The sequence below is a fragment of the Spodoptera frugiperda genome, chromosome 11, assembly GCF_023101765.2.
Source record: "Spodoptera frugiperda isolate SF20-4 chromosome 11, AGI-APGP_CSIRO_Sfru_2.0, whole genome shotgun sequence".
Classification (NCBI taxonomy): Eukaryota; Metazoa; Arthropoda; class Insecta; order Lepidoptera; family Noctuidae; genus Spodoptera; species Spodoptera frugiperda.
The window spans coordinates 2,099,532-2,117,743 of NC_064222.1; the positions used below are offsets into that span (position 1 = coordinate 2,099,532).

Genomic DNA, 18,212 nt, shown 5'->3' on the forward strand with positions numbered 1-18,212 from the left:
GCTCAGCAGAATAACAATTGAAATCATTGAAGCTTTGACTATTAAATCTGCACAATGTAATTCCAAATAAGTAAATCTATTCTGACAAAAATAGGTGTCATCCACTGATGATTGATCATGACTCGAATTGAATCGACTTATTATCGAGTGGAAATGTCACGTTGTATTTGGAATTTCAAAAAGAAAGTTTTGGCATCACAAAGGATTTTCAAAATACACATCATGTACATGTACACACAATGCCAAAACAACACACACCCGATAATGCAATTACACAGAACACTTTGAAGCATTGTTTGCTCTTGTTCTATGTATATTTAGATTTAAAGTTTGTCTTGTTTTGAGAGTACGACCTTGATCGGTCATGTCTAGACGACCTTGCCGTTAGTGGAGAATGTCAGTTCTACGTCCGTTTCAATTAATGCCACATGTATTAACACGTTTAAAGACATTTACTGAGAGGCAACTTTCACAGTCACTAGCTCCGCAAGAACTTATCTAGGTATCTTGTTGCATCACGGAAGCGTTTACATCTAACGCGGAAGTCTCGAGTCTTGAGGTAAAGACCTCTCTATTAGAACAATATTCAGCTGCGTCATCTCAGATTTACAAGCAACAATACTAATTAGTGCTGTCAACTCTTGCCCTCTACAAGTTTACATCATTGCCATAACAAAGTTATCATCTCTATAAATCTCCTCAGCATAAGTTGAAAGACCTTGGTTTGTTATTTGCCATTCTCAAACATTTGGATCTATGCTTTCCTCATAATGTTCTTGAAATGATGACTCTATTTGCAAATTAAAATACGGCCATAACGTCATTGGTCCCATTGTCTGGAGATTTAAACTTCCGTCCAGTACATTGTGCAAATTGCACCGTAATGACAGCGCGACGGGCTGTTTAATTTTTTTCTCGTGTTTTATTTATAGCCCTTTGTACTCTTACTAGTGTTTGGTTTGTGTACATAGTAATTGCGTTTACAGCGATTCATCGACATGCACAGGTGAAGGTCATGGTCGAGCTCGCGATGGCGGCGCCTGGACGCGGCGCTCACATGACTTGTTGTTTGTATGTGCCGAGTTTACGACGCGCACGGCGGCGTGTTCGAACGCGATTGGTCGGCTTTCACGAACCTCGTTACATAAATGTTCGTATCTCCGCTCCTAGTGCGAGTGACAAGCTATATGCACTCGCTCGTAGTATCTTAAATTAGACATGCTTTGGTAACCACACACTACTATTTACGAATAGGTACTTCAAGTTATGAAATCTCGCTTTAATAGGTATTTCAATATCCAGTCACCTCAGAACCGTTAAGTGCATTAAACTTAATTCAGTAGTTCCGTCCGTTCTATTCCTAGAAACTATGCTGAAGGCACTTGTTCATTGATAAGTCTTCCGCGACAAGACAGTTTCTATTAATAGATGTATTTACTTAGTAGTTATTATTAACACAAGAATAGTTGTTTCAAATGATTCTATGATCAATCCCTTTCTTGACAATTGTTGTACAATCTGATAGTAAAGATACGAAATCCTTTTCCAGATGTTCCCTATTTGGTTCATTAGAATCTGTCAAGTGTTGAGCAAGGTCTTTGTTTATCGCTTGGGACCTTGCTCTTACATCTTGAGTCATATGGTCGTCAGACCTATATTTTGGTTAATTACACAGAGCATATGTTTACAGAGGCTCGATTTTTTCAATGATCAGTGACTAATCATTGTTTGGTACCAAAACATTTGGGACGTATTGTGTCTGTGTTTACCCATCGATATGATCATCTATGTTTTTGATATTAGCTCATTCATTGTCTCACCTTCAGATGGATATTGATGATTGAATGTTTTGTTTGAATGTTATTGTCTGGAGATCTGAGTTCATGAGCTTAATTGGACCAATGATGAACATGATATCTTCCTTTGTCTTTAAGCCTTTGCTCAGGTTGTGGTACTTTTCTTAGCATCTTTACTTTTATAAGATAATCTGTCAACAACAGCTTTCTTCTCGTTAGCTGTAGTTTTCAAAGCCGGTGCTTTACTGTTTGGAAACTACTTCAATAAATAATTGCAAAGCGTTAACCGAGCGGTTACAACTTTCTAACCACCTACTCTAACCTATATTTGGATTGGATCAACATTTTCAGCGACGGGAAATCTCAGCTCAAGCCATGACATTCAATTTACTATCATAAATACCGTACAATAATTACAGATATCTCCACAATACATAATAATTTTTAATATTGTCATGAAAATAGCAAGAAAATCTCAGCTGTCAGTGTCTGATATAATTTATATAGTTGTTACTGGTTATGCTGCAATAAACAATAAATAACTATTTTACGGTTCGCCTGTGTTGGTATCGCAACTAGATTTCTAGCCGTAAGCACTTGGGGAAAGGTGAATAATACAGCCTCATTGAATGAGGTCTGTGCTTTGTCCTTAGACAGATTAAGGTGAAAATTGACTTGATTTATTCCTCTAGTATCGTGCTCGATAACGGTAGTTTATTTAACTGTCCTATCGATATTTTCTGCTGTTGGTATTAAGCGCTTAATGTGTATAATTTACACCTTTACTGGTAATGAACAGGTTTGGATTTAAGTGCACTGTTCTGGGTCTGTTCTTGTCTTGTTAGTGACTCGTAATTACTCTTTGTCCAATAGATATGGTTAGCTTGGTCCTTTTAAGAAGTTTGTCTATAAGCCTGTTAAAATACATGATTAGGTACAACATTAAATTTCAGATATTAATGTAAGGAATAAATTTTCCTCGTCTTATGCCACCCTCGAACAGGGAATAGATGCAAATAATTGCAATTAATGATGGAGCTTCACGAGAGATCCCCGCAGCGAGAGAAATGACACGGCGATTATGGACGCCGCGGTGATCATTCACCATCAGATGGACCGTACGTCTAGCTAAACCATTCACCGAGGAAAATTAATTGCCTAGATAATGCATTAAATACCACGTACCGGAACGATCTCATGTATCATTCCATTTACGTCTAGTGTTAACACTTGACACTTATTATTTCTTCTTGGCCAGCCAATAGAATGATTTTATCTTAAACAGAATTTGATATATTGTCTATTTATCAGTCTAAAACCTCTATATGGCTGACGTCAATCCAATAAAACGAAGCCAATTCTAGAGACAGGTCATTGTAATATTATTGGTACTGTTAACAGTTATTGGTGTCATAATTTCTATTCATATGACATGTTATTACAGAGTACCGACCTTTCTTTCGATTTAGATAAATGTAATGTTCGTAATATTATGCTGTTATTGCAAAATTGAGCTTCTTATCCTCCGTAATACCATTAAGTGGAGTCCATTTGTCCTGATAAACAACTGTCAAGGATGTTTACTTTTTTCTAGCGACCGATTGGACTTGATTTAGCCAATAATAACCGTTTGTTTGTCTTGCTCGTCATGCTTCATCGAGCGAAGTTGACATTTGATTGAAATTTAACACTTATGCACCCGATACTTGGCTATTTGAGCCGTCTTAATTGAATCGTTGCGCAAAATCTTAGCCAGAAGTGGCCAGAAACATTGCACAAAGCTTGAGTACACAAAAGCGAATCTAAATATACATTCTGCAAGTCACAATTCAAAGGATCTTGTGTAAGTGTGCGGATACAAAGAGTACTAAAGTAAATATTTGTCATCATCAAATTCATGGGTGTTTTAACGAATGTCTGCCGCTGTCCGTGTCTAATGAAAGGTCCAATCAATTTGATCATCCGTCAATGGACTGTGTGATGTGCGAGAAGGTCGTCCACAAGCTGTACAGTCACCACTCAATGTCCGCCATGTTTGGATTTATGTTTGTTTGCCACTTATTTCCTGGAAAATTCGACTAGATCAGTATTTTGCACCAGTTCTCATGATTTTCACTCGAGTCTTATCATGTTTCCCCACATCCTCTTCTCGGTGACGTTTGACGGAAGCAACCTTGGCCCACTAATAACGAATAATTATTATGACTCTGATCTCATGATAAACATTAACAACATTTACTGTAGCACTTAAATTATATTCTTGTCTTACTAGTTCCTTGTTTTCTTCACGACCTGCTTATCTTTTGATAATTATTCCAAGGACCATTATTTCATAGTAGGTAGGTATTTTTTTATCTCTTGCTTCGTTTAAATGACAGTTTCCTTTTGTTCGTATCACCACCAACATTGGCTCCTTAGTTCTTTATCGTTAAGTAATACTGCCTGGTAGTTAATATTTCCTACGTTTTCCTGGTTTCAAGAATACATGTTACGCAGTTACGCAAGTACAAAACTGCATGTCAATTCGAACGTAGTGTATCGCGTTACTTCCAACCGTAAAACAAACCGCAACAATAATATCTTTTCATCTATTTTAGTATATTTTCTAACTTAAAATACCGTGTTTTCTAAGGCCTAAGAGTGTGTTTCGCGCGAAATTAAATTTGTTAGATGTAAAAACACGTTTGTCGCAGGTAACATGAGAATGCTGGCGAACGGCGACAACTACGCTAGTTTGCGGTCCAGGAATGTGATACGCGACCGCTTTGCTCGCGTCTTTCTATCGATTTCATTATAATCCTCTGCGTAAATCTCTATATTTCGTTCTTAAATCTCCGATTTCATATTGATATCATGCTCTTTCTACACGTAAACTTCGGTTACGCAAGAATGTTTAGTAGCGTTTCCAAACATAATATTGTTTAATTACTACATACGGAAAGTGTCGATAAATGTTTTTACTGACCTCACTTTGTTTTGTAATCACTGACAACGCAAACTTACTTCTTCAGGGGAATTATTCACGCAATTTGATGTTGTAATTCGCGCAAGAAAATCGTATTGTTCAAGTAAAAAAGCTAATCTTTGAATAATTGCTGTTAATCAAAAGACCTTGCTCACGTAAGTAGGTTTCTTTAATTGAATTCACGGAGATCTTTGGTTTTATTTTTAGATCGTTTCTACTGCTTATTTTCTTTTCAATCTTTTCCTTATTACTGAGAAGATTTATTAGCATTTTCTATTTTACGGTATCAATATTTTAATAGTTGTGCCAGGGCTGAGGGCATCATAGTTTTACAGATGTGCCTGTCACTCAGTAGGCGCCGGTGACCGCATTCTTTACGTCGTCGCATCGTATTGAAAGTGGAGCAAGCATCCGTTCCACGTTCATAAGATTTGCAACGCTATACTTCTTGCTATCTTCACGGATCCTAGTACATTTATTTGAAAAGGGCTTGATTTATGCAAAAGGAAGTTTGGTATCGTACAGTTTTCGATTTAAATGATAATCATCTTCGTTATCATTCATCAGATTTACGTCCGTATTATAATCGAATGATGACATTTACTTGTATTGAATGGAAACTGTAATGTTTATTTATGTATTCGGATATATTAGAAGTCTACTTACATAATATACAATGAAATAACTTTCATTGTATGATAATATAATTAGCATTTGTTTTTAAACGTCATGGATATTGTTATTTTAGAATAATAATTCAAAGTAATAAACAACAGATTGCAAAGTCCAAATAAAAATTTACAATTTCATTTAATATTATTCAGGTATTCACAAGATTAGAAAGCGTTTAGTCTTTCTCGGAAACACCGACTACTATCTTGCAGTCGGGGTTAGAATTATTAGTTTTGGTGTTTCCAACATTTTAGTAAGTAGTTAAGCCGAGCCTGCTATTTATTCAACACATTCTTTTCTAGGGACCGTCCTCTTATCATTACCAGTCGACACAGAAAAGTAAATATTTGGAACAGTTAGTGGAATATGCCCTGTCCATTCTAGAAACGATACAAGTAGTTAGTTGAATGGATGATCCCATATCCGTCGGGGTCATTGAACCAGCTCGACTTTGAATAGTATCAATGCATACGTTATTTGCTTGCGATAACAAAATACAATTGAATGACAATAAACAAAAGATACTCGAAGAAAAACAAGTGCTTTGCTTTAAGACAATCTGTTTGTATTAAATTCTTCTTGTCAGCTGTTTCGTCACAATGTGTGATCACAAGGTTGTTTGTCCTTTGGACTTCTTTAATTACATGTGCCATTGTGTCTAGCCATCTTTAAATTGTAGTGGTACCTATTTATACGAGTGACCCAATATTGATAACGCTAGACCACAATTTGTCCGGAGCTGCGGACTACCTAGCGGGTTTACCGAGGCTCCGGCTCGAAAAGCAGGAGTAGGAACGGTGTGGTTTTTAGTCAGTAAGAGTCTGACACTCACATTCGCCTCGCCCAAGGAGGGAGAAGTAATTGAAAGATTTACCTACTCGGAGAGGGAAAAAACAAAAAACATGTGGATATCAACTGGACAGCGGTTTCTTTTAGAAATCAGCAAGGATTTAGTGAAATTTATTTACAGAGCAATTTATATTTTGACCGGTTGTCCTGAATCATCTTGACAAAACGCCTCAATATTATTCGGTTGAAGTTTCTCCATAGGTATTAAAATTAATAATTATTATTCACGATGCCATAAAACACAATCTCGCTTTACGTACACAGACAGTATTCTATAAACAAGCACCATATTATTATGAATGACGTCAATTGAACCTTACTACCCGCACGATCGACGCATGACCTAAAATATCTGTCTATCACACTACTATTAATTACCAAGTTTATAGCACTACTATTGCGGTAAACAAAGCTGTTTCAAATTACTAGGCGACCTTTTGTACTGTTATGTTCTCCTAGTACGTCACCACCAGTTCAGTTATCCTCCATAGGAATAAATGTGAAGAGGAAAGTTGATATTCTATCTAAAAATCCTGGGTTTTATCAGCATATACAAATGTTTATTTATATTCTTTGTCTTATAGTAAATTAATGTCAATTTATCTTGGGAATACCTAAATTGGTTCGGTATTTCCTACTAGGTACAATAGTTTGATTTATCAACAAGATGACGAATGCTACAGAAATAACATTTAACCACAAATTGTAGTTGGAATTTTATAATTATCTACCTATGCCTACTAATAGAGGTCGAATAACCAATTATTGGCTTTTGATCCAAAGTAAGGAGACTACCAAAAAATTTTATGCAGAGCATTTTAGATTCGCGTCATGCATATTTTTAAAGTTCTTCCAACGAAACTGCATTCGCATTTAGTGCGCGAGTGTGACTGGAAACAGCTGGCGCTTTGGCAAAAAGAAAGATATCTAAAAACCCACTATCGAATTTTGTGTCAGTAAAATTCCACTCAACACTATCACTGACCTTTCTACTATCATCGCATTATACATATATACTGTGCTTCTTATTTAAATTATTGCACGTTTTGTTACCATGTTATTTTATCTGTTACTTAGTCATTATTTGCTTTTAACATAATGTAATGATCGTTGCCATAATAATAGCTCATTGCTGCAGCAACAACACGTATCAAGTTACCACTGCAAATATAGAATGTTTTTCGAAATAGTCTCATGTTACTTATCGTTTCATATTTGGTGGTAAAGCTGTAGATACACGGTAGCATGTCCGTCAAACTCTTGGTATATTTTATCTAAATTGCCTTGATGGTGTATCATAAAATTACTGTTGAGATATTTTTGTAGCTTTTCAAAGATAACTGGCGCTGACGCCCCTATAGGCTTACATACATATGCTGGTGGCCTTTAAACAGCTGTACCGTCACTGATAAGCGACCGAAAAGGCCTCGTTTTCAGTTTCGATAACAACCGCAATAGTAGTGTCAAAAACGATGGCAACACACAAAATTAATAACACTAACACAATTCTTTACCAGATAAGAGTGTGGCTGAACGGTGCAAATGTGAATTTATATTTATACAAGTGTAGTGAAGTATTAACTTATTTATTAGTTAACATATCCAGATATATGAGGACCCAAAACATGGAACGTTACAAACCCGATGCGTTACGATGGCGTGCTTCCTACAACAGTGATTTAAATTTAAACTAGTGCATAGTGGTCCTAAAGTCTGATCTGTTAGACTGCATTAAATTATTTATTAGTTAGTGTTTATATCGTGTGGATTATGCTGATCAATACGTTTTTGGACACGGAGGATTTCGTGCATTTGTATTACCCGGAGGATGAGCCTGCGGCCGTGCAGGGCTGTGGAGCCGGCGCGCGCATGGCGTCCAAATACCCGCCGAGACCACCCTCGCCAGAATACTCACAGGTCTGTATGCTAATGTAAAGTTGATCTCTTCCTGTTTATTACGCCCTGGTACTTGGATATTTATTTAAAAAAAAATGTTTAAACGAGGAATATCGCAAAAATAATTAAATACATAATAGTAATTATTTTATGTTCGTCATTGTTTTGAAAATGTACACCGTGTAGTTACAGGTGCATAATACCCACCACATATTGAAATAAAATATTAAACTATTATTTTATTAACCAAAAATTTCCATTGCCTCGATATTTATACAAGTGTACAAAAATAATTACAAACTGAATTCTCATTAGAATATCGTCTAGCAAATAATTTGATACTTCCTTGTCGTGAATCAAACTCGTGTAACTAACTTGACGAGTAGGGTAAAAGTAACGGTATACGTCGAGTCCTTCACCTTGAGACTAATAATTGTGTGTACGGCTACCTCCTACCCCCTTCTGCGATCCGCGTCCCGTTCATTCAGAGGGGGAGGGAAAGACGGGAGTACTAGCAAACCTATGATTACTTATAGGGCTTCACTTGAGTAATAAGAATTTTTCATTTATGAGTTAACTTCCGAACTTCCGTAGTACGAATCCAGGGACCGCTAAGGGCTATTTATAATTTTCCTGTATTATTTTCTAAGCGTGTCGCCTTACGGAAGTATCAAAGTGAAATGTTTGTTTATTATGCTTTGTATGACTTAATATTTATTTTGTAATCATTCGATCATCCTGTATACATATTAATGAGTTACTAAGTAATGACAAATCGACTACTATTTGTCAATCATACATGTTTCCATTGAACACAATCATCTATTTACAAACACAATTTCTTTGAGTCATCAACTAAAAATGTTCCAAATTATGTTTACATTGTATACAAACACTTGCTGGCTTCCTTTGTTTGTATGGAACAATCATTTTTATTGATAGCCCGTGTTAAGCTTCCCTTTTATAAGACGCGTTCAAAATCGTAATTTATCAATTGAAACTAATGGTGGGGGCTATATGAGCATTACGCTTGGGACAATGTCAGATGCGATGCACCGTAATGAGCCAGGCTTGTGACTCATTACTGAAGCATGTTCCCTCGCTTCTTTCTGTCTGTCATTGTTTAAAACATGTGTTGCGTTTTATATCCAAAATTAAATTTATTTTACACCAATAATGCTGTAGCACAGTGACTTTGAAGAAAGTTGTTCAAATATTCTTCATGAAGGTCTTATAGTCTTCATTATTTAATTATGCAACGAAATAACACGTCAAGCTAGAACTAATTTTAAATCCGCTCATCTTTCAACGTTATTGAACGTGGTGCCAAACATTTAATTACGTCACTGTCGTCATATGCATTCAACCAGGATCACATGAGCATAGGCTGATCTAAACTGCCCATAGTTGCAGACACCGGAAATATGTTCATCCATTGTTGTTTATGATTAAGAGTGACACACAAAAGTCTACACTGCTTCCACATACTGTCCTCAGCCGATAGCCTCTAAACGGCCACCTACAATACGTCTTCTATCTCCTTCACGAGTTTCAATAGTGTGTGTATTTTGCACCAGGAATTCATAACATACTTATTCACAAAATGCCAGTACTAAACCTTGAATGGGCCTTTCAATGCAACACGCGGCCTCGGGCTGGGTTGAATGACATGAATGATTGAGTGAATGGATAATGAACGCTCCTTTCATTCATTCAATATCTGTATCACTATCAAAACCTATTACTACGCGTTTACAAAGTTACGAGCATATTTTAAACAAAGATTTAGTCAATGTTTTGAATGCATCGATAAAAAACGTGATATCCGTTTCTTTACGACTTGTGTCGAGGTCTTTGTTTCCCACTGCTTAAGAGAATTCAGTCTACAGACGATAATGAATGATAAAATTGTTCCTGAGCAAGATATATAATATCATATGCATTGATATTTTCTACAGATAAAGCCAGAATTTGTGTGATAATTGTATGGTTCTGCAACACGCGGACGCTAGCTGATGATGTCCACATGTTAACCTCAAACGACCTTATTCTCTTCTACGCACACTACAGTTGCATTAGTCACGCTTTACGTTATGCAACCGAAGGCTTGCCTTCCGCAGATGTTCCATTGCTTAATGCTACGCTTTGATAGTGATTGGATATTCATCAACTATTGCTGAGCGCGTATTTTTGTACACCTTTACCTATTTATGTAAGCCTGGTACATTCTTTCTTAAGTGCCATCAACATCTATTGATATGTTTCTCTAACTAATTTTGTATGCAAGAAAAAAATCTTACTGAAGACTTTGTCCCAGCGGCGGCCTTACCCATTGCGAGGCTCCGGGCGGCAGGTCTTTGCGAGGCCCTTTTTCCTTCGTAAAAAGTATGTGATGCGAAAGTAGGTCTGGTTGTTTGGTTTAGGTACTTGTTATGTTTGACGAGAAATACTAAAGTTATACAAATAAATAAAATTTGAGTTTTAAAAGATTTTACTTTGAAAGATTTGCAAAATTAACAAATACAGAGATGATACATTTTAAAATTGATGTTTGCGACTTTTCCTAAGACTAAAATTTTTAATTAAACTGTTTTAAATAATCTAACGAATGAGCTACGTCATTTTCGATGGAAATAATAGCAAGGGCTGAAAGCCGATCTTGTGTCCTCAAATATGTTTTAATGATTTTAAGCCTCGAAAAACTCCTTTCAGCAGACGCAACTGTAACAGCAATGGCAATAATTCTCAGGACTATTTCGATAGTGGGGTAAACTTCGGTTAATTTTTTTTCTATTATGTATTTCAGCACCGAGATAATGTCGTCGTTTCCTTCATACACACGAATGAACATATTCAGTTCTTCGTACAATTCATGTCCATCAATATCACATGATTCTCCTACTGTCATAGATATTTGCAAGTCGCTGCATCGTTTCAAAAGTTCACTATCACTAATTTCCTTTAATCTTTTTGTATTATACATGAAACCAAATATGCTCTCATGGTGTTTAAGTGCCTGCGCACGTTGTCGACAATAACATAAAAATAGTTTATTTTGAAAATCTCTTCCGCATTCAATTCATGAACTTCATCTTTCCCTTCATAATCAAAATGCCTTTTTTTACGTCGTCTTCTGACTTCTTTAAACTGTCTGTCAATCTCATTTTCCTCTTACTCAATACTTCAAATAGGTACTATATTTTACACTTTACCAGCTCACTCAATACTTTAAATACTATAAGAACGTAAAATTGAAAGATATTTACGGTACAGTAACGACTTTGTAACTCATATTGTAAGTAAAATAATTCCAAGGTGATAAGAGTTGACGAACGAAATGAAACACGGGGATTCCCCGAGAGATAGAATAGCAGAACATTAACTGTTTCGACTCCCGAGCTGACCCGAATGCTATACGATTAAAAAACAGATCTTCAAGTATTTTGAGGCGCGATATTCAAGTACTATCAATTACACTGTTAGAAATTTCTATTGTAATTTTGCAACAAATGCGTTGGAAGTACACTGCCAAGACATTATTGTAAAATTAAAGCTGTTTTAGTAATTTTAATGGAATTAGTTAAGTAACTAACTTTATTTTAATTTACCACTATGTTATAACCTGAATAAGTAATTAAGGGTCAAAATAAAAAGTTTTAAAAAATCTATATTTTTTTAAATTTGCTTGGGTTGTGTAGCGCGAGGCCCTTGCAAGAGCGAGGCCCCGGGCGATTGCCCTGTTCGCCACCCCCTAAGGCCGCCTCTGCTTTGTCCAAAATGTCAAATAAATAATACTTCATTTGAATAAACGGTATTTATTTCAAATTCTAATATGTTTTTCACGTTAAGTTCAGTTTCAACTGTATTTCATGCGGTTTTTCATCTATTGTGTACTTGTCTACTTAAAACGTGGCCATCAAAATCTTCTAGTTTCACACGTTTGTACCGTTAGGACTCAAATTGCTTGCCTCCACACATCCACACATAGCAGCATCGCCATTTCATAACCATTACACCTACTAATTGTTATGTTGTTCTGGTAGTTTAAGCTTAACTTATCCTAAGTACAGTGAAAAAAATATATATATTTCACAAATCAGTGTAAAAAATTGGACTACATCAAATTGCTACTAAACTACTACTAACTAATACTCGTTCAGCAGATTTTGTCCAGTCTAAAGTTAAAACCGGTTGGATTAATAAGAACATGAAAAAAACTAAAAATATGTTAGGTATGCCTTTATTCCTGACGATAATAATACATGTTAAAGCTTTATGGTGAGAAGGAAAACCGACGAAGGCATCGACCTCGATACTGCGTCGTTAGATTTCAAATACAAAATAAATTACTTCAAGGACATTTAAAAAAAACGGTGTAAATAAGATCCTGTTTTATTTCGATGGCTTATATTATAACATGTTGGAAACGTTCTAAAATATATTTTGGAGCTACTCTGTCTGAGAGTTTTTATAATGTTTACCATCCATCGACATGAGAGGTGAACGACCCACGCTTTAAAATCAACTATTAACCCAACCATGTGTATGGTATCCTCCTTCAATGGAAGTGTATTACAACCGATGGGCTTTCCTACTTGGTTGGTTAGTCACTGACTAGTAGTCAGCACTAGGCGCCCAGCGCCCACCCGCACGGGCTTTGATGACTGTTTTTAATGATTACGTCGATGCTTTACTGCACGAGTTTGTTTGTGTTGTGAACAGTGCGCTTTGTTTATTTTCACTACGGTGTATAAAAGTATCTGTACTCTCATTTTAATACTTCGGCTGTTTATTCTAAAAGTTTAATTCGGCGCCGTAAAAGGCATCAATAAAAAATCTAATGTTACGTCTGCGTAACAAAAAACGCAGCTCTGGTTTCGTTCTATTTTTTTGTCACACGGTCAATAACTCAGTTGATTGTCTCATCTCGTAGGAATGTACGTTATTTTCTTGCTTATATAACATCAGTCAGTTCTGCAATGGCGTATTTAGCCACGTACAACAAATGTCAACAAAAAGCTCTTTTATTTTTTTTCTGTCTGTCTCCGTTGTTGCGCAAAAGTTAATGTTCATTGAACTGCAGAGGGTGAATGCGCTAAACTAAAGGACTGTAGGCGTTACTCCCACGATCTCCTAATATTTTGGTGCTAAGATACCTTATTAGGTAACGTCACTTATTAGTCACTGCGTTTTAGAAAACACAAAAAATACCAAACTCATCAATATACGTATCAAGTCATCTGCATACACTACCTCACCTGCAGTAGCTAATGACACCGTATCAGCTATAATAGGTGATCATTTGTGATGACTCACATCCAGCCATGTAAGTAGATATATGTATCTTGTGTGCTGAGCTCATGTGAACCGCCGCGGGGCGTTACATCATTACTATGGAATGCTGCACCAATTACATCTGATGGAAAGTAGAACTTTGGTCGAACGTAGTAGAAGCCAGCATGTGAGAAATTGACATTTTATTATAGTTTTCTAACATTAATTATTATGTTATCGGCTTACTCACGTACTGTTTTGACGAGGAACTCGACTAGTTTCAAGCCATGCTAGAGGTGGTACTGACAATCGCCGCGTCGTGTGTCGCGAAATGCTGCTCATGAATATGAGCCTCTAGCATGGCTTGAAACTAGTCGAGTTCCTCGTCAAAACAGTACGTGAGTAAGTCGATAACATAATAATTAATTTAGTATGTCTCACGAAAGTTACAATAAAATCATAGTTTTCTAACACTTAATTTCTCAATAAATAGTTACGAGTAACAATCTCAGTTATTCGGTAGTCGTAACAATTAATAGTTCTGATATAAAAATGGTTGTTGTATCCAAAATTAGGTCAATTGTCGACCGAATGGTATCACAGCATGTATTATCAATGAGCAAGTAATTACCTTTCATTATTATTTCCTTTTGGACTTTATTCTTTATCAATTTGGTTTATTTGGTTTGGTAATAAATTCTGTATTATTACGTCCAATTAGTAAGAATTATTAAACAAAATGTTTATACTGCATTTACTTGTTATTCTACGACTCCTATGATAAGAATAGCGCTTTTTAAATGATGATGTACTTGTATTTTTAGGTGTAGGACAGATTTCAACATTAATGTATGTGAGTTGTTCTTGAACAACATTCTTGCAAAACTGCTTTTGAAACTTACTTGCTTGTTTGCTATGCTTTCCTGGTACCATTGACAAAGTAAACGAATATGTAAGAGAAACTAAATAACAAATATTTGTACTCAGTAAAATGGTTTTACTTTATAGTTCCTAGTTTCCTTCACATTTACATGTTAGGTCACGAAAAATAAAGAAAAAATACAATACATACATTATGTATGACGTGTTCATAACTACATATAAGTATGTAAATAAATTAATTTGTAACTGTTGTCAGTGTTTTTGTATTGCACTAATTGGGAACAATGACTTGCACGTCAATTTATATTCTTCAAATATGTACAATGTACTAGGAGATAATAAAATACAAGAGATGGAATTGATAGCAGTATCATGTATGTACATAATGTAGTGAAGATAATTTCAAGGGCCATCATAAAACATTGTAAGGTGTAATAAATAAAGATTGTAGGCCTTACCAACAACTTTGTATTACTTCGCTATGCCAATAAAATAAAACTGAAGGGTAAATCTTTAAAAAGTATTTTCCTAGGTATTTGGTATATTTTTTAACCTTTACCCAGAAAAACAAATATCCAAAATATTGCTGTATTAACTTAATTAACGCTTAAACCTTGTAATGCCGTTCATATGAGTTATCCTGTAAAGTACACAGTAGGTATGCGCCTGCGCTCGAGTGGCGACTGTGGCAAGTTAGGTAACGCAAGGTCGCTTTCTAACATGTTCAGTAGTACTGCGAGGGACAAGCATGCCGTATGCGCGTGAGTCGAGTGTAAATCACCTTATTGTATGTGCAATGACTGGAAAAATGTGGGTTTTTCTTTATTTTTAGTACTACGCACACGTATGCGTGTTCTTTGGAATTTTATACTTCAAAAGGGACTTGGTATTTAACGGTAGAGTTCATTTGAAAAGGTTTTGGTTTTACCATTTTATAAGGTAAACAAAATATAAAATACTAGCTTCTGCCAGCGGCTTCGTCCGCGTTCTCGAAGGATAAAAAGTATCCTATCACCCAAGTCAGCTCATACCCTGCCTGTATACCAAAATTCATCAAAATCCGTTCAGTAGTTTCAGCGTGATTGATGGACAAATATCTTTCACGTTTATTTTTAGTGTGATATAATTTTTTAGATGTTTTTGCCTCTCCAATCTCATTTTATCCTCATTAGATATGGTATGGTATTTATTTACGTTATGCTCGTGATTGCTATATACCTATTTATTTGATAATATTACATAATTTACCTATGTTATCGCTGCTACCTTTGTTATGTAATAGGAAGGCAACATTTACATACAAAACAAACATGATATTTTAATATTTCCTTTAAAATTTATACAAATTTTGTACACTAAAAAGAAAATATAATTTTAAAATATTGAATTTGTATGAAAAGAGTCGATTAATTAAAATATTGGAAAGAAAATTATTAAAGAAACGCCTCTCAAGTGCTTTTTCTAATAAGGTCGTCTAACGTCTTCTGAATAAAATTAATGAGCTAAGTACTTTAATGGAAACTTTACTAATTAGTTTCCAAGAAGTTTGTCAATAAATAACTTCTAACTAGACAGGATCCGTCTGCTACGCATGTTATTAAATTTTAACTCATGAACTCACATTCCACCAGGCGCTCATAGGCTTCTAAGCGCCACCAGTGAATCATAAGCACGCGAGATCATTATTTATGATTCGAGACGGTTTCTAAACGTTGTGGTTATTACACCGATAAACGATACCAAGGCAACATAACTTCACGTAGTACCTTTTACATAATACTTTTGTGTAATACTCGTTATTTATGTATTTAGGCAAAAACTTTACTGCTTTGCTGCATGCCTTTTTATACTTACCTAACTAGAGAATTAGGGCGGCTTGCGCATCGTCGCTAAATACAGTTTAAGAGTGACGTAAACGCATTTAGTCTGTTAATCACATTTAGCGTCTTGCACAACAAAAATTTAGGCACTAATCACGATTAACGAACTGTCAAAGTTAAATACCCAAAGATGGCTATTTAGCTTCGCTAAATACGTTTAGTACCAATCACGCGTCATCATATTTATGTAGGTTATAGACATTTTACTATTATTTTATAAAATATTGTAATGAGGTCGGTAGGAAGTTTGTAAGAAGGATTTGTGGGAATTGTATTCTGACGACGATGAGGCGATTATTATAGAATATATTAATAGACCGAGGGAATTGTTAGAGAGAGCAGACTTATTTGGAATGTATTCGAACCACAAAATCTTCAGGTTTCGTCTAACGAAAGAAACCACTATATCTTTGTTACAGCAAATAGCCCCACATTTAAAAACCAGCAACAAGTAAGGAAATGTACTTTTATTAATGGATATGGACTGCCTCGTTGGCCGAGTGGTTGCAAGTGCGACTCCCGGGTCGAGCAAAGTATTACTGGGGTTTTTCCGTTTTTCGAAAGTTTCTCAGTAGTAGCACGGAGTCTGGACATGTGCCCGGTATAAGGCAATAGGCTCACCATACATTATATGGGACTTACAACATAAATTGTGAAAATTGGGTGTAAACATAATGTGTGGCTTAAAGGCGTGACGATATATATGTATTAATGGATATTCAATAAATAGTAATAAATAAAAACTAGCAACAAGTAAGGAAATGTACTTTTATTAATGGATATTCAATAAATAATAGCTATTTTGACCTAGTCATTTTGCTTTTCACTCTGTTTTATTTGGTCAGTCTTTTTGCACTCAATAATATGGGTGTATGGTTCCATCGCTGCAATCAGTGAAATCTGTTCTTCTTTTGTAAAATTAGGCCCCCGGGCCCTAGAAGAAACACTTTTTTTGCCATGGTAATTATGACTCAACTAAAATAATTATTAATCAATAAAAAATATCACGAGAACAATTCACAAATCACAACAGCACAATGTGTGACAGCTCGGTTGACTTGATGTGTCAGTTGAAAGTTCGTCGGTCCATATTACGCATTTTTGTTTTAAGAAATGCAACAATTTTGCTCTAAGTCAAATCTACAACGCACGAAAGTGTAAAAAGGAACGCATGAAACTGCATTACCGACTCTCTAACTATGATTAGTTAAATTACCATCCATACGGACATGAGCAAGAGATTTTTAATTGTATTTAGGTTAAACATATTTAGCAAGATAAACACATTTAACTAAATTCTGTTTAGACCAAATGTTGCGCAAGCCGCCCTTAGAGTTTACTTTTAAAAAACAATGAAAATGTTACGGAACTAGAGGTTGTTTTGATACAATTTACTGCGGATTAAAAACAACTTATGATAAACTTATTTTTCCTCCGTTAAGTATTAAAGTTGCAAAATCTGCTCAAGGGTAAAGCCATTGTGTTGTGACTTGTGATGTTACTTAAGCAATAAACGGTATGATTAGACTTGACCCTAGACAAAAGATCGTAGATTATTTTTTCTTGTTCCAAGACAAATTTTCATAGCCATTATGTATTAGACGTTATCTTTGCCATTTTTGACAGAAATCTAGAAGAAACAGCAATTTTATTTTCATCCTTTTTACGCAATTCAACAGAATGGGTACAAGGGTCTATAGATATCTTATCAATAGGTACCAGGAACACAGAGAGAGAAAGTGTCTTCGCATCTCCCTCGCTCCAGTTTAAGACCATCTTATTGGAAGGAGCTGTTATCAAACTATTGGGACAGTTATACAACAACCGAATACTAAACGAACGCGTTCCGATCATTATACGTTGTTAGTAAATAATAATTAATTCTTGTTCTCTTTACATTCTTGTTTTTGTGTTGAATTTTAATTCGACCTTGTGGCTCATTGTGTGTACAGTTATTATTTATTCTTAATAACAACATTGTTGATCAATTATTCGGTA

The 18,212-nt window shown here is 35.5% G+C and overlaps 1 protein-coding gene across 3 annotated transcripts in view; it reads left to right on the plus strand.

The window, feature by feature from the left end:
* The window catches only part of LOC118274483 (myotubularin-related protein 4), a 67,934-nt gene that overhangs the window by 32,159 nt on the left and 17,563 nt on the right, over positions 1 to 18,212 (plus strand). Inside the window, exon 2 of one of the 3 annotated variants that reach the window (XM_035591980.2) lies at positions 7,800 to 8,199. The exons of 1 other annotated variant lie outside the window; for it this stretch is intronic. In XM_035591980.2, coding sequence (XP_035447873.1) covers positions 8,053 to 8,199 — 147 coding nt within the window. In that variant the 5' untranslated portion in view covers positions 7,800 to 8,052. The remainder of the gene's footprint in view (positions 1 to 7,799; positions 8,200 to 18,212) is intronic. One more of the 3 variants, XM_035591981.2, reaches the window with a different exon arrangement.